The sequence below is a fragment of the Drosophila santomea genome, chromosome 3R (genome assembly GCF_016746245.2).
Source record: "Drosophila santomea strain STO CAGO 1482 chromosome 3R, Prin_Dsan_1.1, whole genome shotgun sequence".
NCBI classification, from domain to species: domain Eukaryota; kingdom Metazoa; phylum Arthropoda; class Insecta; order Diptera; family Drosophilidae; genus Drosophila; species Drosophila santomea.
Genome location: NC_053019.2, coordinates 17,006,594 through 17,031,255, shown reverse-complemented (window position 1 = coordinate 17,031,255; position 24,662 = coordinate 17,006,594). Strand labels below are relative to the sequence as shown.

Genomic DNA, 24,662 nt, shown 5'->3' with positions numbered 1-24,662 from the left:
AACTGTGACGGCGTTGCACGGTGTTGCCAGACCATGACTCTGAACATCGATATCCAGCAACGTGACAATCGATAGCTTATCGAAAATTTAAGCTGATGGGCGCGAAAAATTTAATTTTTACTTCACTCTCAAAATCAAGTTTACAACTTCAGTCCAAAAGGCCATTAGAGCACTCATAAGTTCCATTATGTTCTGCCCGCCCACTCTTTTAAAAACAAAAACTCAGTTATGTACGAAAGGTTTTTATTGAACAAATATTCGCGCTTGAATTTTGTATTTTTACACTTAATTAGTACGTGCACATTAGAAAGTGCTGGCGTACCGTTTAAATTACATATTTAATGTAATGTAATACAATGTTTATAATGTATGTGTTCTCGTGAGTGTTCGTGTGAATGCGGTTGGTATAAATATAAATATATGTGGCGTGTAGTAGCAACTAAAATAAAATCCAGGTGTGATTGAAGGACCCCCCATCCGTCTGCCACCGCTTGCACCCTTGCTTCCCGCTCCCTCTCTCACACACACACGCACACACGTACGCACACACCGCCGCGGTGATAATGTAGGTGTGTGTCCCACCTAACCGGAATATCATATATAATACGCAAGTGCAGCGGGCAGGGGATCGGATGCTCCAACGTGGGCGTTTTTTTTTTTTTATGGAGACTACACGCGTTTCATGGAGTTACACCAACTAAGGAATTTAAATTACAGATTTGCAATGGGGTGGTGGTGTTGTGGTGGTTGGTAGTGATAGGTTTTGGGTGCAACGACGCCCTCTAAAAGTGGTTGATTAATTCTCGTCGGCGTGTACAGCTGGGACGCTCATTATTGCATCTTCAGGATCGTTGAGCAATTGTTATTCTCTCGCTTAATTATTCGTTGGCCATCCTCCTTTCCCGCCTGCCTTTCGATTTTCTGAGCTGTTTTCCTTGGATACGGATGCGGGTAGGGTTATGCGTAATATTATATGTGTAGTATGATTTTTTTTTTTAGCTTTTGTTGGTTTTTCTTATGGTGTCTCGTCCCGCCATCGGCCCCCTCTCATTGCTTGTGCTGGGATCTGAGCAATTCCGGCTGTCATTACCAGAGTCCCGACGAGTAGCCGCCTGGGGGAATGCGGTTCTTGTTGATCACCGGAGTGCCGCCATTGTTTGACTCCTGGCGGTGGTGAAAGTCGTTGCCTCCGGCCTTGTAGCCCTCGCCTGTGACGGGGTTGCCCTCTGTGGAAATAAAGAAAGATCATTAGAAAATTTCACTATTCGGAAATTGAAGTGGTATATAAAATCGAAGTGGCAAGAAATCCAAATCATTGATATAAAAAGCATAAAAATTGAGGCGCAACTTATAAAAGTACTTAGGAATTGGCTATGATCAGTCGGGGAGTTTGGGAAACGGAATTTCATAGGAAGCGACAAGCAGCAGCAAACGCCCACCTCGAATCTTGAGCTTCTTGGGCTTGAGACCGCCAACACCATCTCCGTTGAGACCAAGGCCCGTGATCGGATTGCGAGAATCGAGTTTGGAGCACGCCTGCGCGTCTTCTTTAACTTCGTTTGGACAGAGCCCGAGGGGCTCCTTTACATTGGCCACGCCAGCCATCTGGTCCAGCGAGTGAGGAAGTTCGGGATTATTTCCCGAGTCTCGGCGAGTTTGACAGGCCTCGTTCACCTGGTCGGACTTGGTGTATGTGCTGTTATCGGCCGGCACGTCTCCTACTTCGCTATCTCGGCACGAATTGTCAATGGGCTGGCCGTCAGCCGGTGGGGTTGGTACTTCGATAGGGACCGGTGATGGGGGACACAAGGATTCGCGTTGAGATGTTTCTTTGGTGTCTGGTCCTGCTGCTGCTGCTGGGCGGAGATGGACGAGGAGCGGGGGATGGAGCGAATCGGGGATGAGGAGGAGTCCTAGTGGACACTGGACACTACAAGTACTCACTGCTCATATTGCGGAAGACTGATGCAAAACAATTCAACAGCCAAGATTGGTTTTTGTCGTTTTTAGTGCGTGCGTGTGCAGTAAAAAATATACATATATATATAAATATATATATAAAGAAATTTATAAATGCAGAAGAGGGCCTATTTCAAAACTTATTTCGATGGATACAATTTTGTGATCAAGCGCTCTGGTTATAATCGGTGTAGCTACTACGTGATGTAAGCTCGTACTGAGTGGAAATCCAGTCGTTTGCCGGCTCACCAATCTGACAGCTCAGATCTTCGATCGAGTTCAAATCCAGCGACTACTACTACTTTTGCTAGAGCCTAGCCCAAAAGTTAGGGTAGGTAACGATAACACGATGCTCACCTGATCTCGAGCCACTGTTCATCTTGAGGTTCTCGGTGGAGGACGACACCGAAGACGAGGCCGAGGACACCGATCCGCTCTTGCCGTTGTAGTGGCCATTGGTGGTCAGCAGCTTCTGGGCGGAGGCGACGGCCTCTGTGTTCTGGCCAAAGGGAATGCTGCTCTTCATGTGATTCTTGCCGGGGGTGATCGGGCGGGCGGGCTCCCCAAACAGCCGATTGTGGGAGTCGACGGTCTTCTGGCCGCGACGTGGTGCATCACCTGTGCATCATCAGGTGGTCATCATCGGTCATCAGTGGTCGGTGGTTGGTCGGTCATCACGGTTGCGGGAGTAACAAATCCAAAGAAATCAAATCAATTGGGGAAACCAAAGAAAATAAAACGTTCAAATTAGTGGAGTTGTGTTGGAGTAGAATGTTAAAATTAGTTGCTTAATTGTGTTTCACAAACTTGTACTTAGTTTGTACAGTGGATGGGTAGGTACACTGAGAGAAATCATAAAATGCGTAATTTCAAAATTATATACTTTTAAAATCATAAAATGCGTAATTTCAAAATTATATACATTCAGTTCATTAAAGGAATACATTTTACACCTTTAATTATATTTTAGTCAAATTCGTTTTGTTTAATGAAATTTGCAAAGAACGCAAAGATTTAATACATTTTCTTTGTGTGTTGTGTGGCAAAGGTTAAACAAAATTGAATGAGAAGAGCAGCCTTGAGTTCTTTTCGGCTTTTATCTGCCTGAGCTCGAAATGTCATCGGCGGCAGGTGGAAAAAGGAAGCAAGCCAACCGGTTGGGAATGCCACTTCTCGAGTGGGAGTGGGTCAGTATTTCTGTGGGAAGTGGGTGAACTGTGAGCTGTGTTCTGGGTTTAGTTTAGTGGAGTGTCGGTGGCTGTGTCTGTGCAGCTGGAGAACTTGCGTTGGAACATAAATTAGCACAAAACTGACGACAACAACACAAAGCAAAGTGAACACAATTTTGGTTTTAACTCTGGGTGAAGGACTCTGTGCAATTGTTGACATGAATTAGGAAAGGAGAGAGACATAGTTCAAGTACCAATGAAATAGAATCTGTGAGCTCCTTGTCGTACTGCAAAGATACGTAGAAAAGAAAAGATATAGAGCGGGGATTTGGGGAAAAAAGAAGAACGAGAACGGGAAGAAAACGATACACATTTAATAAGCATTTAATAGACCAGAATCCACGGCATTATCTAAAGACAGCTTTCTTTCATAATTGGCACAATTTCCCAATCAAATAATATAACAAGCAACTAAGGTTGATTTGATTATCATTTTTGATCTTTTGATTGCTGGGTATCACACATCACATACATATACATACATATATGGGGTGGATATATTGGGTGGTAGTTAGACCTTAAGCTTACCGTTGTTTTTTACTCCATTATCTTTCTCGGCCGCGAATATGTTGGACGCCATGCGATTCTTCACGTTCCTGGGGGTCTGCGGCATCTCCGATCCAAAGATGTCGCTCGATCCGCCGCCCGGAGGCCTCAGCACCCTGCAAGAAAAAAAGCAAAGGAACAAGAGGAGACTCATTAATTACAAGCTCATTCTTTTACGCTCGGTAATTGATATGGCACAGTGCATAATTCACAAATTTCCACACGCTCGCCGTTGTGGAAAACACATCGAGCTTAAGTGCGGTGGAAATGCATTTAATGTCTGTGTCTAATCATCATCACTGCGGCTGCAAATGGCAAAGGAGTTGGAGTTGGACTTGGAGTTGCCAGAGGAGCTGCACTCATCGGAGCTGGCTGGGTGAGCACTCAATGGGCATTAGAAGTCACGCCAAGATGCATCTTCCATCCTCCATCCTCCAGCTGCATCGCAATTAAGTGGAAAACCCCGGCATAAAGAATTGCAGCCGAGACAAAAGGCTGGCCAAAAATGTTATGCTTTGTGGCATTCACCAGCCACTCAGTGCTCAGTCAAGTCAGTCAGTTAAGTCAGTCAGTTCGTCGCCGTCCACGCAACGTTGCCCAAAACCCCACCAGCTACAGTGCCGGACGGAGCTGTAAGGCCCAAACGATGCCACAACGCTGCGGGTAATCGTTGTTTATTAAAATTGGCCCAGGCAACGCAGCAGGACTGAGCGAAAATACGTGCTATAATAATAATTGTTTAAAGTATAAGGGAGTAAAATAATAATGTACATTCTCACAAAGTTTAAGAGTGTGTTAAAATAATGTACAATACTTTCAACTATATTTATGAAGGCACTAAAAGGCAGAGTTTTATACTTGATACTAAATTTTCCCCCCCTTTACAGACAGACATTTGATCTTTTAATTTGGCCAAGCTCTCGGCAAGCTGTCTTGTCTTGCACACGTGAACCGCACTGTCAGCCATCGAAGGCAATCCGAGTATCCGATTATCCGAGTGTATCTGAGGTTTCTGCGAATGCATTTTACCGCCGCCAGCATGAGACGTCAATTAAACTCTGCAACAGTTAGCTGAACTGTGGATGCTACCAACTTCTCCAGCTTCTTCAGCTGCAACCCAACTTCCATCTCCTGGCGGTGGATGGATTTGCCCCTAGGCTCGGAAAGCCAAAGACCATTCACTTGTCAACATTTGCTTTTGCTCGCTCTCTTGGCCATTTGCTATTGCCATGGCTATGGCTATTGGTTGGCTAGTTTACCACTGCGAGACGCCTTCCTCGGGGCGTCAATCAAATCAGCGGGCTTTCAGTGGGCTAAAAGATTGCGTTTTTATGCACCATCTGCAAACTGCTTGGCACGCACTTCTCCACTTCGCCGGAAAGTGAGAGTCGCCGTTTGTTACACTTTTGTGATAATTAACAAAATTGCATTGTAATTACGGCCGATTACTGTTGGCTTAAACAAAGCCAAAGTGTTTGGGGCGCCACAAACAATGAGCATAAATAATAGGGGCAATTCCCAGTTTAGCATTCATTTCGGGTATTAAAACTTTCTACCGCTAGAATTGAATTGAGTGCAGCGGAGGAAGGTGCGTCTGCGTCTTCCTGCTAGAAAGTGCAACCCAAATCGCGTGCCCCCGACGGAAGAGAAAGAGGAAGGTTGTTGCTGTTGCTGCGGCTGCGCCTAATTAATTATACCACACTACCACGGCGGCTTCTTCTGGGCCCAACTCTTCTTGGCCCTCCAAACATGACAAGGCGTCCAAAGCGCAGCCGCAAAGGCAAAACAACCGTTAAACGGCCGCCGCAAGTGTGTGAACTGCTCGACGAGCGGACAGGTGCAAAGGGGGAGGCAACTTGACTACACGGAGCGAAAATCCACAGCGTGTGCAACACGGAAATCAATGCTGCATGACAAACATTGAGATTGAGTGCTTTTATCCAACTTGAGGTGTGCTGTAGTACTAGCTTTCTTGCATTATATATACACAATGGGTATGTTCCTAACCTAATCCTGTGGCTGATGAGATCAGTTGTTATGAAATCTCTTCTTAATGAATTACTTTCCAGTGTAGTGGAGCTCGGGAAATCGCTGGCATAGCTCGCACTGGCAATCGCAATCGCAGTTCGGGTTGGTTTGGTGTGTGGGGTAATTGCGATCATAACTGTCGCACACTCTATTTATAAGACCTGGCCCCCGTGTGCAAAGTGTTCTTATTAAAATGTCTTCGTGCTTGTTAGCATAGCCAGCGGAGCGTGAAAATCTTCTTTTTTAACTCTTTTTTTTTTTAACTCTTTCTTTTTTGACAAAGACTTGTTTTGTTTCTCCTGCTTTGTTTTCATTATTTTCTGTCGGATCTTTTTTTCATGTTTTTTCTGTTTTCCTTTTTTTTTTTTGGACCGGCAGGGTTGAGAGGAAAAACTAACAAAGCAACGGTAAATGGGCAATTTTTGCGCAAGTGACGAACAAGTAATAATTATTTAAACAGTTAAGCCGCCGGCTAGGCCATGCATGTGAACTTACAACTTACCAACTTACAACTTACCAACTTACCGAATGCGGCCCGATCAAATGGAAAGCGAAAGTTGCGTTTGACTTTGGCCCATGCCACATGCGGCATTCAGCATTCGGCATTCGAGCACAATATCCATGCACTTATTGCCAAAGCGGGCAAGATATGCCGACCATCTTAATGGCCGCCAGTTGGCCAGTTAGCCGGGCCTAGACTAAGACTAATTACCATCCACACGCCGGCTAAAACCAGCGAATGGCACAAAAAAGGTCACCAAATTGAGAAGCTTTGCTCTTTTAATGGCCCACAGGTTGTGCACACACTTCAATCCCCATCCCCACCAGCATTATTGTACCCGGTAAGTACCCAGTCGCAGTTTATTTTGGCATGGCTTCCGTTTGAGCTGGTTTTGGCCACTTACGTTCCCCACACGCACCACTGTGCTCTGTGGTCCGGCTTCCCTGGAATCCTCCAGTCGTCAATGGGCTAATTCGCAATTAACCCATTTTCGCCGCCAGAACATGGCTATTTCAGTTGTTCTCCTTCAACTGGAGCTATTAAGTGTCAACTCTATTGCTTGAATATGAAAAAGAACTGAGCTTTAAGGTGACTGTTTTATTGGTATAAACAGATTGGGAAATATAGGCAACGAAAATCGCATCAAGTTTGCAATTTTCCTGGGCATTTAATAGCTTGGCTCAGTTTGAAATATGAGCCAAATCGAATGGACCAATCTGGACGCCCTGCCTCCATCCGCCCGCCAATCCCCTGGCCTATTTGAACGCCGGATCACTGGAGAGGAAAACCTTTCACACACTAGGCGCCGCGGGCCAATGTTGACCAAGTCTGGAGATCGGCGACAAAACAAGACCGCTGTCGACCAGCGAGTCAGCCAGGTGGAGCTGGGAGTGCGCAGGTGGCTCCCAGTTGAAGGAGGCTTCCTTCTCCCGTCCTGGATGATGACAAAAAATTAATGTACATCGAGGGGGGGATGGGTGAGGATTGAGTGCTGGAAAGAAAGGAGCCCGCAGCAGCAGCAGGGAGGAAGAGGCCAATCCGAGCGAAAGGTAATGTGGCATGGTGCTTGTTGCAACAACAACAACAACAGCGGCGAAATTTGAAAACAACCTTTTCGGGTAAAAGTTGTTCGGGTTGTGCATATAGAAAATACTTGGCTCAAAGTGATAGTTGTCGCTCTGATTTAGTTTGGCTTTAGTTTTTTCGATTTTCGATTTTTCCCTCTCTTCTCGTTCATGGCCTTTCTTCATCGACACGGCTCTAGGGTATTTTCCTTCTCCAGCTGCCCCAAACCCCCCCTCCCTTCTTTTCCCATAAAATGCTGCTGCGATAATTGTTTTATGTTTGCACACATAACATGCATATATAGAGGGGCTTTCCCAGATTTCCCTTTTACCCGACGCCGTCAATTAATTACAACACCAGGGGGGCGTGGCTGGCCCAAAGTGCAGGCCAAATCCCAAATCATGGTCAATATCCAGCAGCACTTTGTTGTAGGCCTCTCGATTTTAAATTATGAAATTAAATGTAACTTTCTATTACGCTTGATTTTAGTTCGATTTTCTTGCGAATGAAGTTGTGTGTTTCATATGACTTGAGCATGATGAAAATGAATGTAGCAAAACCAAAGACAAACCAAGTGGTTAGTATTAATAGATAATCTGTAGATAGCTTGAAAGTAAGTAAGAGTATTTCCGCTTCGAATTATCTTGCACTTGCGTTGAGCTTCATAAACTTCAACTCCAAACTCATTTCGACAGTTTTCTAATTAACCAACTGTCAAAATTTCGTCTTTACTCAGCGCACAAGTAAAAGTTGAAATCGGAGATCGCCTTCCTTCCTCTGCATTTGCGAAAAGCTGTTGGAAAACCATTTTCTGTATTGACAGCGTGTGGGAAAGCGAGCGAGCCGAGGAGCGAAGTCCAAAAAACAGAACCGAAATAAAGAAATTGAAAACTAATGCATTTGGAGCATAAGAAGCTTATTTTCGTCTCTCTATGCAGTTTCTAAATGCATTCCCTATGACGAATGCCTCAAAAATTTCGTAATGAAAACGGCTGGTGGTGTGAAAATCTCAGTCTTTTTTTTCCCCCACCCCCCCAATCTGTCTGTCTCGCTGTCAAGCTGCTGCTTCTGGCCAAGACAAGGGGCCAAAGGCGGGGAAAAAGCCAAGAAAAAGTCCGAGAGACAAGAGAAGACAAGGCTGAAATGGTTGTCTGTTGTCCGTTGCCAAGCCAAAGTTAATTTGTTTCTTTTCTTCTCTAGTTTTTTTTTGTTTTTTTTTTTGGCTAATGCCCGATTTCGATGGAGAAGGGGGGCTGGGTGGATGCCTCATGTCGTTTTATAATGAAGTTGCTGCTATTTGGGTGGAGTAGAGGAGGTGAGGCGGTGCTGCAAGCAGCTTGATTAATTGCAATTGATTTTTATGACTTTGTTTAAACTCTGCAAACAGCAACAACGGCCGGCTTAATTCACTACGTGTATGCACAAAAAGGGAGTGGTGGACCGTGGCTTTACCGGGAATAGAAATGGAAAATGGAAAAGCAAAAGGGTCGGGTCATACCGATTTTCACTTGAGAGGAGTCTTCTCTGGACTCTCCCTCCTCCCTCCTCCCTCCACATTTGTTTGCTTTTCTCCTGTTGATTTGTTTGCCCGCTGAGAGCAATCATGCAATAAAAATGCACAATTTACTGCCAGTCAGTCGCGATGCCTCAGCTTTATGGTTTAGTCCATAAAGCTTCGGCGACTGCGTCCAGTCGATCGTTATGCTGCACTGCACCTGTACATCATCGTGGTCATCCAGTTGGAGATGGAAATGGAAATGGAGCTGGTGTAGCTGTAGGTGAAGTTTGGAGTTTGAAGTTCGGAGTAGGTAGGTAGGTTCCAGTTGATTCGGCTTAATTCGAATGTCCGGGTAATTGTTTATCGGACGAGTACACTTGATGTGATGTGTTACTGTTTAGATCTCATTCCTCTGCATTTTTGCTGCCCACTTATTATTGAGTTTTGGGTTTGTTCGCCTCATTATGCTGTTTGCTGTTTGCTGCTCGACTGCATCGCATTGCAGTGGCTGCGTTGCTGCTTCCTTTTGTTTCATTTAAAACGTGTCCCGTCCGCTTCGTGCAACCGCAGAATGGGGAGAAAAAAACCTAATGAAAATCCAACTGAAGCACGAAAATTGTGTGCGGTTTTCAACTATTGTTGCTGCCACTTTTGTTATGATTGTCTCTCCCTCCCATTTTTGATTTACCTAAAAACGTTGATTAGTCGATTCCATTATAATTGCCGCTTCGGACAAAGCCGAAGCCACATCCAAATCCAAAACAAACAAAGGCGGGCAAATACCCAAGTCGAAGAATCTACTTTCCCCGCGGATCCAAGAGGAAGGGGAGGAGGAGCTACTCTCTTTTTCCCGGGGGGAGGCGGCGGGAGGCATGGCGGCGGAGATCACTCGAGCGCGGTATGTTTACCGTTGCTTTCCACTCAAAAGCTTTTCAAATCCAATCAGCTGTGGCCGACCGTCCAACATACAAACATATATATCATATCTCTATCAGTCGGATCGGCATAGTCGTGCATTCCACACAGGTGATTGCAGGAATGATGATAATTGGCAGCAAGGAATTCGCACTCATCCCAAAACGGTGGCCTTGCTTAATTGTTTTAACATTGTTGAAGCAACAATTGGAAATGTCACTTTACACCAATTTTTGTGTATAAAATAAGGGAGATCTGCCTGAAATATTTAATAATCATTATTCATTTACATTCCTCACGATTTGAAAGATGGACAAGCCCAGGGAATCTCCTGCTGCGCCTGCCAATTAAAAGCGACTTCCTTTGCCCATTTTTCAACTACAATTTGAGTGTCAGGTCCACGCGCTTTTCCCATTTCCCTCTTTACCGCACTCAATCAAGGCAATAGCATTTAGATTGATATGTTTTCCTGGTCAGTCACGGTCGGGAAAAGTGTCAGATGACAGCGGGCATGGAGGATTGGCTCCTCTTCCACCGAAGACATGATGACCAGGAAGACACAAGAGGGCACCAAATCAAAACCGCAGCGGGTGGTGTTTTCTTATATTTTTTTTTATTTTTTATTTGGAGGTGTGATTAATGGTCGGAGCGGGATTTGATGAAAATTCATAATTGGACAATGCTGGGAGGAGGAGGTGGGGGAAGGAGTTTTTGTGCGGCGCAGCAGCCAAGCCATAGATTGTCAATTATCGATAGTGTTGGCCTGAGCCCGATGAATAATTATCGATTAGCCGTAGCCGTGTGCGGTTGCAGTTGCAGTTTCCGAGGAAAGTGCAGTGGTGCTGTGCTCGAGAGGAAAGGAAAGGAAAAGCTGGAAAAGCTTGGAGGAAAAGCCGCATGTAGATGCCGATAGTGATGCCTGGCATTTTTATTATTATGTATATGCGTACGTAAGCTGGGATTGGCTTCGCAAATTGTGCATTTCAGAGCCACAGAGAGCAAAACTGAAGCCAAACTGAAGTCAAACCATACCAGAATTGCTGACACACTCATCGCAGCGAAAGTTGCAGATCTGCCGCTTTTAAATATGTAATTAATAAATTTGTATTGATTAATTTGCGACTTTGTGGAAAGCGAAAGGACTTTCTAATATATTCACCCAAAACTCCTCCCCCCGCCCCCTTGACAAGAGGACAAGCTCCTCCTTCGATTGGCGCCCGATCGATGGGAACTGCATACTGAACAGCCTCATTCATCGTATCAGGCACTCTAAGGTACAACAGTAGTAAAATCCATCAAGAGTCCATGTATTTTCCATAGCATATAGTACATATAATAGTATATATTTTGTGGTTGCCAGGGGAACACTTCCACGGGGGGGCCGAAAAGTTTTCCTCCACTTTTCCTGCCCGATTTCCGTGTCAACAGGAATTACATTGACGCAGGCATTACGGAGAAATGTGTTTGATTTCCTTTTCGGTTCTGTCAATAGGTCATGATAATACTGGGTACGTGGTGTTTGTGGTGGTGCAGATTTTTGTTGATTATTACTTATAACGACTTTGGCTCGCTTTCCGCATGTTCTACAATCATTTGCATAAATGTTGACTTGGCAACGCAAAAAAAAACATTCCCATCGCGGCCTATTATATATGGTTATAAATATATGGAAATTCTTGATTTGTTTGCCGACTTTCCTTGCAGAATGAGGTTAACTTCAGGTTGTAAACAGTAGGTATGCATTGCAGACGGGCATTGTGCAAAGGAATTCAAGCGTATAATGATCGTCAGATGGATAGACAATGCCATAAACAAAATGAATTGTCATGATTTCCGCCGCTTATACAACGCAACAAAGAGCGAAAATTCAATCCGATTTCTTGGCGCGTCGCACCTTTGAGATTTAATTTGATTGTTTACAATAATAAGTCATGGCTTTGCCGAAGAAAGGGGCACACACACGGCAGACAAAACGCTGCAATCGAAATGCAGAGGAAAAGTATATTAATCATTTTCCCCCCGGGCCGCCGGCGGGAAAGTCCAAGGCGGTATGTTACACAATCGCAATCAATGACAATGATTAACACATTTTCCACACTTTATCCCCAGCAGCAGCAGCAGCAGAGGCAGCGGTGCAGCCACCCATCGATGGACCATAAAATCCAGCAAATTGTTTATAATGCACATGGCACACATAAGGAAAATTGTTTCTATTTGGTTTCTGCCGCGACCAAAACTAATCTCCGATCCCAACGGCCGCGGAGAGAAGCAGGGGTTCAATGTCCGCCACGGACCAGCGGACGACGGATAACGGACAGCGGACAGCGGACAGCGGACAGTTGAGCGGACAGACGGACGAAAAAGCGGACAGGGAAGCGGACTTGGACACGAATTCAAACTCGGAACAGGTACGAGAGCGTAAGAGTGGTAAACGGAACAGACATAAGCATACAAAAAAAAAACAAAAATAAAAAAACATTTCGGTAACGATTTTTTGTTGTTTCGCCACTCGAAAGGCGAAAAATGGGTGGTACTGGGCACAGGGGCTTGGTCCAAGAATTGCATGCAAAAACAAATGCCGAAACTAACTGAAAAAGAAAGGCGGGCAAAAGTTGAGAAAAGTCGATGGGGGAAATACCCTGGTACAAGCGGCGATAAACGATAATAATATAATGATTTATTTTTAGCGCTAATGGGGCGTGATTGTTCAATAATAAACATTTTATTATATTTCATATCATTTGGATAATAGGCGAACCTAATCAGTAGTTTTTATGTTTAACAAATCCGAGTGATTGCCCAAAAGTGATTTAAAGCTGAGATTGAATTTTAAGAAAAACTTCATGGCCTAATACTTTCAGTACACCATAGGCGGCTATTATTAACTTTAGTATGCCATAAAAATCATAAGCTCCATAACTGTAAAAAAGCCAGTCTGCTCTTTTAACAATCAATGTCTATGTACTAATAAAATCAATCTTAATAAATTCTTTTATGCAGAGATTGACAGGATTATGTGGAGTTCAAGGATCATTTAGAGAAGGAGATCATTTTTGTTTAGAGGTGCAAACATTATTATGGCTGCATAATGCAATACACATAAAGTGCTCTTTAATGTCACATCAAAGTGTACATTTCGTAAACACCTCGTAATTTCAATTAGCTGTTGTTGTGATGGCTCGAAAAGAGATTGTCATACGCCTCGGAGTTCGAAAGGGTATATTCCCAAAGAACGCCGGTCGGTCGGTTGGTCGGTCCCTTTGACTTTGGTGTGGTGCGGTGCGGTGGCATCGAGTGGACGACTGCAGTGGTGGTGTCGCGGGTGGTGCTTTGTGCGGTGGGTTGGTTGCCGTGGGGCAGCTGGCCGTTGGCAAAGGAAAATCAATGAGACATCCGAAGACATGCCAACACTAGGCAGCTTGGCTTGGCTTGGGTGGTTCACTTGCTAGGTGGTTTCGGTTTTGTGGGAAGTAGGCGCTTGCAAAAGTGGTGCTCCCCCAGATTACACATACGCCCCGTGTGCACGCGACTGTATGTGTAGTATTAGTTAGTCAGTCAGTCAGGCGGCGAGGTGAATGAACGCTAAATGAATCTACACACATAACCGAATGAATATGCAAGTGTGCATATGTGCGGTGTTTGTGCGGCCCGACAGCTCAAACAATGGGATAAAGTTGAAGATGAGGATGAAAATGAAGATGAAGATGAAGATGTTGATGCAGATCACGAGATGAGGCTGCCTTCCGAAATGTTTGCCAATCAAAGTTCACTCGAGCGGTGGCAAACAATAACAAAATATGCAGTAGGCACGTAACAGTTGTTAAACTTCAGGGAAAATGAGTCGGTCGGCGGATAACCTCAATATAAGTCATACACATTGAGTAACATTTCACAACTCACATTATGATATTACCCAGATTTCAAAACAAATACAGAATATTTTGATTGGCCTAGCCTATAATGCTTTTCATGATAGCCGACAATGTGTCATTATTAGTTGTTAATAAACAACCTAATAATCATTGTTCGTCAGTGTCAAAATAAAATTCCTGCAATTCTCTGCCGCTTGTCATAATTAGTAAGACTCATTTTGAATAAACATTGATAATGCATCTATTTGCTGAATTTAACAGCCATATGATTCTCTTTGTTTGATTTTCCTTTAGTGCGTCATGGTAATTTAAACCCTTTTAAAACCTCAGGAGATGCTTTTTAACAAAGGCATATTTTAACAAAGGCCATTTTTTGTTCTGGTTTTTAGTGCCTTTGCTTGCATAAACTCCATTTTCATTGTAAAAATGAGTAATAAATCCGAAAGACAAATTTATCGATTACCCTTTTGACATGCAAATTCTTTGTTCTTCGCAAGTCTAAAAAAATGTCAGTTTTAGTGTATCCTTAGGGAAATTCTTACCTCTTCTTGGCTTTGCCAACATTGTAAAGCTCAACGTGTTTGAAAGCAGCGTAGGCGGCCATTTCTGTTTCGGTTTGTTTGTTTGGCGAAAGGATAATCTCTCTGTTGAATGGATGCAATTGCTTTACTTTTCGCACTGGAAAAATCTAAGCGCACGCGGATGTGGGGAAAGGTGGAGATTAGGCACGTGGGGGAAAATGTTGCAGGATGGCTGATGATGATGACTCATAGATGGGGATGCTGCATGTGCGTAAAATCAATAAACCCTCAACTGTGAGAGAATGCACGGAGCATCCCGGGCAAGAATAGAAGAAAGTTAGGGGGAAATCAGAGCGGACGGAAAACGGAGAACATTCCTTTAGTCAGGATAAGCTAGGACATCTTGCAACATTTTCCCCAACCAACTCCCGAAAAATTCCCAAAAACACTTCACTCACAAAGAAAGCTAAAAAACTTTTGATTTGCACTCGCGTGGGTATTTTTCGGTTCGAAGGATATTTTGTTGGGATAGCAATATATATATGCAATATATATGTTTGAGTGTGCGACCGCTGGTGATGTGCACGTTTCGATTAATGTCTGGCGACTAAAGTGCAGTGGGAAAAGTGAAAAGCATTTTATACCACGGCAGCGCGAGAAGTTTTATCGATCCAAAAACAACGACCGAAACCCAACTCACTCAGAGCGCAAAAGCTGCACGCAAAGAGAGCGCGAGCGCTAGTGAGCGAGCGCCAGCCATGTGGCGCATCAAAACAAAAACAAACTACAGCTGATGCTGATTGGAGTTGGAGCTCGCTCTCCTCCTTGCTCTCTCTATCTCTCTCTCTCACTAGCGGGACAGAACCCAACTCGTGGTGAGTTCGGCACTCTGCCGCTTGTAGGTCACAAAAGAAGTTACAAAGTTTAAAATACGCAAGGAACTGAAGCGAATATAAAACATATACTTAAGCCGTGTTTAAGACACTTGCGGGATTAACATTCTGCATTTACTTATTTCATTTTATGTGCCCCGCCGGCGAGAAGTGTGCGCAGATATGCTTCAGTTATGCCGTGCCATTGCAAAAAGCGCTAGAAAAGCGAAAAAATAGTTCAGGTCTAGTGCACTTCAGGGTTCCTATGCAATTGTTTCATCTCTCAGCTTCTCCTTCTTCTGCTTTATCTTCTTCTTCTAAGGTTTTTGAAACTAGTTTCTCTTGCAAAAAAAAAGTCAAGTGCATTCAAAGTTTTGAGCACAAAGACACCCATCGCAACTTTTTTGAATAATTGCAAAATAACTTAATTTATTAGAATTTGACTTCCAGACTTATCAAACCTAATAATAATCTAGATCCCAACTCGACTAACAAATCACAGTTGAATGGGAAAAGAAAGGCTCACATCTAGTACGATTTGCACATAAACATTATGAACTTAGCCCCTATTCCCAACACGCTCCTTATCTTTGATTACAGGGTGTGTGGACAGCAGCACTGCCGCAAGGCGGTAGCAACCCACAAACATGTTTCCTGGACAAGATGAAGCTGCTCTGCTGCCAAGCCAGACATCGGGTCTCGTGTCTTCGAGGAGCTGTGGCACATTGCCTTTGCCGGACATAAATCACTTTCATCATCGCCAAGCGTTCAGTTCAGTTGGGGCCAACAGCAGCAGCAGCAGCAAACTCTAATTTCAAGTGTCTTGCCACTAATGAGGCCGCCCCTTTTGCCACTTTTCCTGTATATGCCGCACTTGCTGCTGATGTGCTGCTGCTGCTGCTGTTGCAGCAAGAATTTAAATGCAATATGTATTTGCATACTGCGTTTTCTTGGAAAACATTTGGCACAGATTTGCGCACACAGAACAGGAAGCGCAAGCCAGCGCAACTAAGAGGATCGGGCCATGGAGCCACAAAGTCGGTGAAAAAAGAGTCGAGAGCGGAAAGGGGGGCTGGGGGCTTGGTGGGGGAAGCAGCTGGGCCAAAACAGTGGTTATTTTTAGCTTGCGAAGACACTTTTGTTTAGCCGAGGAGCCAAAAGTTGACTGGCCGTCGTCGCCGCTTCTTGCCGTTTTGCTATTTTTTCCATCGGTGGGTCGTGGGACTTGCGACCCACTGAGCGGTGCACGGGCTGCGATGGGTGGTGCGGGCCTTTGGGGGAGTGGTGCACATGCGGCAACCTGACACCAACATGCCACTTGCCCCCTTTTGCCGGTCGCTGTGCGCTGTGCGCAAGTAAAAGCCTAGGCGTTGTGTACTTGCACCAGAGTTGACAGTTCAGCTAGTTTTATTCAAATCACTACTGCGACAAATATGGTAATGCAACAATTGAAATTATTATATGCAACATTCTTAAATCTGAAAATATGATGGGATGCACACTTTTGATATATTTCTGAAATACCTTTTTAAAAAAATGTGCGGAATGTATTTTCGATTCTATTCCTGAGAATTTCACCTGAAAAAATTGGCAACACTAACTTGTCCAGGGAGTGAGTACAAAAATACAAAAATCGGGCAGGGGGAATGACTTGGAATGGGGACTGTGGGGCACAAGCCCACTCCATGTGGTTAAAAATAGGAGAGCTGCGTCTCCTTCGCCGACTTCTCGCAGCTCTTGCTCAATAGTTAAGTGTCGCCTGATGTTTCCCGAGGAGAAGTGCCATGGAACTCGACGCAGTCGGCACTCACTTTATTTCGAGTACAGTGGTCCCTGGCTATATGTATAGGACAGCGTCCGGCTGTTTTATCGTTATTAATTTCCGCTTCCCATAAATACGCCTTTTACCTATTTCGCATTCATTTACATTTGAAGAGGCTTTCGCCAAAGTACGTTAAAATATATTATTAGCATTAGGCATTGTTAAGTGAGATGGGGAGATGGGGTGGCAAAACCACTAGTACGGGTAACCACAGTGACTGCGTGTGTGTGCGAGTGTGTGCCTAATCTCAATCGAAGTCGTCTCCCAACCACCAGCACCACCACCCACGCCCCTTTTTTCGACTCCATGTGGTGTGGTGTGGTGCCCTGTCATGTGGACGACTGACTTGGAGGTAGTTAAAACATCATAAGGCTTTAAAGTAGGGATGGATTGCAAGTACAAGTACGAGTATCTCTGTATCTGTATCTGTACGTGGGCAGCAGTAGCGGTAACTGACAATTGAAGTGACGCGGCGGCAAAGCCTAATGATTATAAGCCAGACACCTCACCTCTTGCAAGGCGACGCAGGCATTTCTTCATTTCATCGGCACTTCGGCACATACTGCGAATATTTAAGCCAATAAATAATTTCACTGCACAAAGTGAAATTTCCGGCTGCCGAAGCCCTGCATAATTACCATCATGATGGATAATCCATACGTTGTATGTACGTGTCCAACATATGGAAATATGTAAGTGGCATGTATCTGTGACATTCGGAAATGCATTTTCCAAGCCATATTTATGGCCAGCTTTCGTTAATTAAAAACTTTACACTCACACTCACTTTTATTGCTCACGCTCCTCTTTTTTTTTCTGTTTTTTTTTTATATTTTTTTGGCGATGTGAGCTGAGCACAACGCTACTGGAGTTACAGGTGCAATAATTCAGAGCCTTTAACGATCGTGAGAAGGTGAGTGAGCAGCCCAAGGCACATGTGAATGGATTTGGATTTGGTCAGGACATAGCGAAAGCTATTGTTATAAAACCCAGGGGGGTAAAGATAAACTTTTCCTAATGAGCAAAGAGTCAATAAATGCATTTCCACTTATAAATAGCTATCAGTTTAGATTAGGTTTGCTTAGTGCGACGACTCGCTCAACGACCCATGAAATCACTCAATGCAAACAGATTTCTTTCATCTTTCATCTTTCACTTAAACTTATCTCCATCTCAGCCGAATGGCCAACTGGCGAACAGAAAGAAACAAAGGAGCACTGCCCCTACGTAGATTTTCACATATGAATAGTATTTAGTTTTCTCGGCGGGCCATTGACTGACCACCAAAAAGTCTTAAAAGCGGAGATTAAGTGGAGCAATTAGGAAAACGTGCACTGCAAACAACCGAAACAACCAGCAGCAAACACAAAAACCCAAAAAAAAAAAACTAATAAATGGAGTAGTGGAGACGGGAAAACAGTAGAGGAAGTCAAACACACGGTGAGCTGAAAGCCATCAAAAAGCGACTTTCGGTCAGAAAGGTGAGCGGTTACCAGTAGGCTAGGCTAGGCTAGGCCATCGGTGCTCCCTCCTGGATCGCTGGTGCTCTGGAAACTTGGCCATGCCTCATCCAGCGTTCAACATTCAAAACTCCCCTTGCCACATGCCACGTTTAGTTCGGGCTAACAACTCACTTGCCGGCTTGGCTTTCCCGATGTTTCGACTGCTGCTGCTGCTGGGAAATGTCTTGAAAATTAATCTCTTTTTTGGCTGGGCCAGTTTATCATATTATTAAGGCATTAGCAGCGGCCTCAGGGGCCACCAGCTGCAAATCGCCGAATCGGGGAAATTATCAAGGGAAATGCATCATCGTCGGCGAAGGTAAATCTTTTAATCAATCTCCATTTCCATTTCCACTGGCGCCCGTTAAAGCCCAAACCAAAACCAAACTCTGTAGAACGAATGCAATGGATACTCGTCGTATGGCAAACACTTTCGCTTTTCGCTTTTAAATGCCTTTCGTAGGTCCAAACGAAATGGGGGAAACGATCCAACGTGGCCCGCATATGGGGCTTAAATTGGAGTTTGGCCCCAAACGCCGATACCAAATTGTGTTTTAATGATGGCCAAAACAATAGCGCAACTTCCTCGAGTGCATTGTGTGTATACGCACTCGCAAACACTCGGCTATTAAAGGTACTAAGGTAACAATTACCAGAGCAGCACAAAAAGCTAAGCAAAGCTGGCGTTAAATTAATGCTTTAATTTCTTTTGACTCTGAACTTTTCAACTCTTTTCGGCTTCGTTTCTTCTAGTGAAACTTTTCGCTGATACACTACGAAAAATATCGAGGTGCAAAAGAATTGGCTGGGCTTGGATATATAGAATGTAGGATAGAAAATCCTCTATATGTGAAGTAAAGTGCATGAAGTAACTAATTTTAGAGCCAACCAAAATGTGGGCACATTTTGAAAATGCGTGCGGTCCAATTGAAAACTTTTCTTTGTGGAAAATAAAAATCATGTTGAAGTAGTGAGCGCATGGAGCAGGAAATCTTGCTAAATTTGTTGGACAGCTCCGCCAATATGCAACATTTCCAGATGAGTCTCGTATATATACGCCTGTTCATGCTGCGTCTGTTCAAGCAATAAAATGTCTGGCACTTGATCTGGCCAGACTAGCCTAGCCCCATAAGGAAGCTAGAGAGCTGCTCCCGAGGCGTCTTTAATGGGCTCGAGATGGGCAGCAGACCACTTGGAACGTTCTGCAACCCTAGAGCATTTGCCCAACCCCTAGATACATACGAGTAAAGTATCTTTTGCAAAAACTTTCAAAACTTTCAGACTTGCATTTGCATTCGCTCGAAAGGAAATGCCTTTGCCTATCGATCGATCGCTTGGAAACTTTCCGAGAATTATCTTAATCGGTTAAAGTAAGTTTTCTACGCCGCCACGCCCATTCACATTACCTGCATTACCGCATTTGCCTTGACATTTTCCCCGCCCCTCCCGAAGAAAATGCACAAAACTTTTCGCGGCATTTGCAACTCACATATGGTGCTGGGAATATATCAAATGCGGAGTTGGAGGCAAGGTCTACAGTCTGTAGTCTGAAGGTTCGTAGGCCGTGGGCCAGGTCCCAAAAACGCTTTCAATTAGTTGTGGCATAAACTTTAAATTGGGCATTCTCGGCGATAAATTAAAGTGAAATTAAAACAATTGCCAGCCGTTGTTGATGAATTTGCGGGGCTACATTTCTATGAGCAAGCCAATTCCGTGGATTGGCGTGGGTTGGAGACCTCGGCTTACAAATTCGATTACATCGATTTCGAACTTATTTCACATTCGCAATTATGCGTGTTTATAACTCTGTAAACTTGGCAATTGATGCCGCAATAAATGGCAATTTTATAGTTAGCGATTTTGTCGGAATCTAAACATAAAGCAATTGTAAATATGCAGTTAAAAGTGGGCAGCACATCAACAGCCCGTATATAGAAATTGATTATAAATCTTAAATGATCCTTGTGGCTGTACATTATTCAACTACTATGCAACTTACTATAACTTCAAATTGCCAGTTATTTTTAGTGGCTGAAAATCTATTAAAGCTGCAATTTTGAATGGGAATTTTTGAGAGGCGGGCTCGATATGCACACACATATGTTCGGTTCGTCGGCGGCGTTCCCTGCGAGTTGAATAATTGCAGCAGCAGCAGTTACAAGACTCCCCCCATCTGCGTTGCTATTCAAATGCAACAATGCCGGCGGTGGCAATGGACCCGCAGCTATTTCGAACCCCATCTGACGATCGCATGTCTCAGGTGCATTCAAGGTGCTGTGCTGTTGCAGCGCTGGGAGACGGATAATGGTCAAGTGCAGTGCGTGATTCGGCGCACTCCAAGCTCCAGCTCGGAACGGATCGGATTGGGATTGGTATTGGGATTGGGATTCGACTGGGCTGGGTGGTGTTTGCCTAGCCATTAGGCCAAAGTCGAGTGGCTAGCGCTGAAATTGGGGATCAATTTTGGGGGCTATTCGATCGTCTTTGGCTTAGACTACGGATTGGTTGGTCTCGGTTACGGAGCCACAATTTCTCCCCGCACCAGTTGGATGTGGAGTGAAAAGTTTGCACATAAAGCCAGCCAGCGAAACGGGGGGCAAGTCACCGAGGAGCGGCCGCTGAATTATTATTTGTTTATTGAGCGAGTGAAAGGCACGTCGAGTTTGAATTTGTTCCACTGTCTGCTTAATTAAAACCACTAAGAACGATTCCCGACTACATGATGCCCTCTACTAAATGCTGTTTCCCCGTTTTAGCACGCCAAAGTCTAAATTTGAAAGTGTTATGAAAGTATTGTGGCATTGATAAAAATATGAACGTAATTTTTCTCAATTAGTTGTTAGATTAATCTGTTTACTTTCCGCATTGCTAGCCATTTTGCGTAGTGTTTAAAAATGTGCTAGCTATGCAAAATAAGTTTTATGGTCAAAATAAGAAAAGACCGGAGGGTAAATAAATATTCATCAACGTGTTTATTAGGGCACTTGTGAAATAGCGAGTTCCTACAACTTTAAACTACGACTGACCTTTGCATATGGCTTAACCGCCAACTAAGCATTTTCCTTCAAAGGAAAGGATGCCTTAAAATCACTCCTAATTGCAGAGTCACGACTTCTGGTGACCCACAAAGAATCCCTAAGGTGCAAGAACACCCTGGCTCACTAGTCTTCTATATAGTCTTTGAAATCAAGGAGGAATCGTGGGATTTATTATTTATGTATATATACAACGCTTGCCATTTAACTTCACATATTCGGTTGTAATTAACTCGCAGCCAAGTCGCAGACCCCAAGCAATGTCAACGAATTTATGGCTAATTCTGGGAAACTCACGTTTGCCGGCCACTCCGCTGACTAATATTTCCGACCAGAGCGTTAACACAGTTTAAAATCCACTAAAACCGGGTTGGGGGAGATGATAACCCATGGAGAAATGGGCGGTTGAATGGAGCGCGTGTGTGTCAGCACTTTTCACATTCAGTGGTACGTGCAGCGAAGAGGAAAATGCAGCTGTCGTCGTTGTCGTCGGCGTCGCGATGGAAATTCTTTTCCAGCTTAGAGCAGATCTTAGATAATCCGCAAGCCGAAGAAGTCTGGCTGAATGCGTTGCCCATTTCCCAGCTAATTGAAATTCCTGGAAACTAAATCAAATGTTAGATGAAATGCTCCACGCAACTGGTTCTCACTACGCATTGCCCCATTGCTCCACTCTACTCCACACAACTCAACTGGGATCCCGGATCAGTTTGGATCGTTTGACGATGTGTGGCATGCAGCTGAGCTACAGTCAGAGCCAGAATCTAAATCCGAATCCGAATCGGAATCACAATCCCAATCCTCATCTCATCTCGCGCCTCATCTTTGGCATGCCAACGGAACATTAGCGCGAGATGAAAAATATATATACGTATATATGGAGTAAACTGGGTGAGGAGGCAGTGATCTGATCTCTGCTCCATTCTCTCCCAAAGATGGCCCAGTATCTACGACTGGGAGCTGGGAGCTGCTGGCTCAAATGCATTCCATTCATTATGATTACTATTAAATTAGGAATTCCCGTTCATTCTCAACTCCTTTATTTTCCACTGCATCTTTCGTTCTGCAGCTCCGTCTCAGATGCGAATCGTTTTCGCTGGCAGACTGCGCTCAAACGATGGTAATTATTTACGCCGATTTCAGTGTGCAGATAATGCCGCAGCCACACAGCCACACAGCAACAGCAACAAAAGTGCAATTGTGGCACGAACTGTGCGCCGACTTCCCCCAGTCTCCTCATCCAACAAAAAATATTAGACAAATGACTTAAGTTAGCGGGGAAATGGTAGATCGTAGAAAATATATTGCAACAATCGCAACTAATGCGGCACGTAATAATTCGACACTCTATGGCGGATTCGTAATAAATTTTGTTAAGCTATCAAAACGATGGTATACCAAAACGAAACTAGGTCTATAAACCAAATTCAATTGGGCTGCACTAGAAAGTTATTTTTTGAAAATTGTTTTATGTTCTCTGCAGCTGATCGTATACAATTCAAAGTGAATTATAGCACCACCTTATTAGTTATTTCTTGCAGTGCATCTGCATCAACTGCATATCAGGCTCAATCGATCATCTCTGGTGGCTTCCCCATCTTGCAACCGGGACAAACATACCTTTTTGGCCAACAAAATGTGCAAAATGCAAATTCAATTCGCCGAGCAGTCAATCATTTCCACTCATCAATCCATCAATCAATCAATCAAACTAGCACCGCGGCAGCAGCTCCTAACGCACTTATCAATGGATCACGGCACCAAACTGACATCGATATTCCCCAATTGCACATAAATTGCAATGCCATTTTCACATTTAAGAATTAATAATAATTAATAAAAAAAAACAAATGAGAAAACCCAAATACGTGGTTTCTTTGGTTTGTAATTAAAAAAAATATTGCGTTTGTTATCTCCTTAAGTCTAAATAAAATTATATTTTATGATTCCTTTAATCATTTTTGAATTGAAAAAAAAGGATCCCCAAGTTAGTTATTTCTGTAAGCTATTAAAAATCTTTAAACTTAAATCTTTAAATTAATAAAATAGTTTTTACTTTTACATTTTACATGTATTTGACATAGAGTGGCTTTGAGGCGCCACCTAGCGCGTTCTCTATGCACCAGGCGTAGGGTTGCCAGATCTGCGTTTCAACAATTGCCACACAGAGGGCGCCACCGAAATGTTGCCGCACATTTAAACACTCAGTTTGCTAACTAAATGTTGATAAGGGACCCTAATTTCTTGTAACTGGTTAATGTCTTATCTCGAAGTTTTGCCCCTAATTTGACCCTTAACCCCCGGCTGCCAGCATGCTGCGCCAATAAATGCCGATCTGTGTGTACTTAGGCAGCCTCACATTCATGTGCATCTGTTATCTTGACCGGCTGCTATCGACTTGCTTTGTTTACATCCGCTGGGATTCATGGGCGAGACGACAATAATAATCAAGGAAACTCAAACAGAGTTTTCAAATAACCATCCCACATAGGGGTTCCCAAACAAACAATTCGGAATTCAGAATTCGGATTTCGGGCTTCGGCCTGATAAACCCATCATAAATCGATGTACCCCTTGATGAATTTTGTCCCACAATCGCCCGCATTTCTCGATTGTTTATGTTTTTCAATCAGCGCCGTCTTGGAAACTAATTCCAGGAATTAAGTTCCGATAAGGGGGAGAGCGCAGCCGAAGTGGGGCACCTGCCACAGCCGGTTCTCGGCCGATTCTCCCAAAGAGCGACAAAGGAATTTAGCGGAACGGAAGAAAGCGTCGATGGGCTGGACTCTTGGAACCTGTTTGCAGATCAGTTCTCAAATTGAAAGACGAGCGGAGCGACCTAGCTGCGAACTGCTGATCGCTGAGCGCTGAGCTTGGATCCCTTGGCAGCGATTTGAGGAAGCCAACGCAGCTCCTTGGATGGTGCTCGATCATCTCGGGGACCACTTGGCACAAATGACGCGGCACAAATCACAAATGGCGGGGAGGATGAGCTGTCAGAGGCCATCGGATGTTGTGTGTACATATATGTGCATATATGAATGTATGCATTCCGTCCTCTATGCCACTCCACTCCAGTCCTCTCCACTCCACTCACTGTTTGCATGCGAATCCCGGCTTCTCCATTTCAGTCAGAGTGTCAAGAGTGAACGAACTTTGGGGGCAAGACGCAGAAACACAAACTTCTCTTGTCATCCTCATAATCATCATCTACAGTCAATGGACTTGGCTTAAACTTGCCCCGCTGCCCCCTGTGTCCACTATCCGCTGCAAGTATCGCTATCTAAACAGCAGCT

The 24,662-nt window shown here is 44.1% G+C and overlaps 1 protein-coding gene across 11 annotated transcripts in view; it reads right to left on the bottom strand.

Moving 5' to 3' along the window:
* Positions 1-226: 226 nt before the first annotated feature.
* Positions 227-24,662, bottom strand: part of LOC120454469 (microtubule-associated protein Jupiter) — a 29,910-nt gene continuing 5,474 nt past the window's right edge. The window contains exons 1-7 of one of the 11 annotated variants that reach the window (XM_039639789.2): positions 14,157-14,258; positions 3,717-3,850; positions 3,383-3,415; positions 2,317-2,577; positions 1,945-1,962; positions 1,440-1,856; positions 227-1,226 (exon numbers count right to left, since the gene is read on the bottom strand). In XM_039639789.2, the coding sequence (XP_039495723.1) occupies positions 1,087-1,226; positions 1,440-1,856; positions 1,945-1,962; positions 2,317-2,577; positions 3,383-3,415; positions 3,717-3,850; positions 14,157-14,218 (1,065 nt within the window). In that variant the 5' untranslated portion in view covers positions 14,219-14,258 and the 3' untranslated portion in view covers positions 227-1,086. Of the gene's footprint in view, positions 1,227-1,439; positions 1,857-1,944; positions 2,186-2,316; positions 2,578-3,382; positions 3,416-3,716; positions 3,851-14,156; positions 14,269-24,662 lie in introns of those variants that run through there. The other 10 variants (XM_039639790.2, XM_039639791.2, XM_039639793.2 and 7 more) reach the window with 10 other exon arrangements.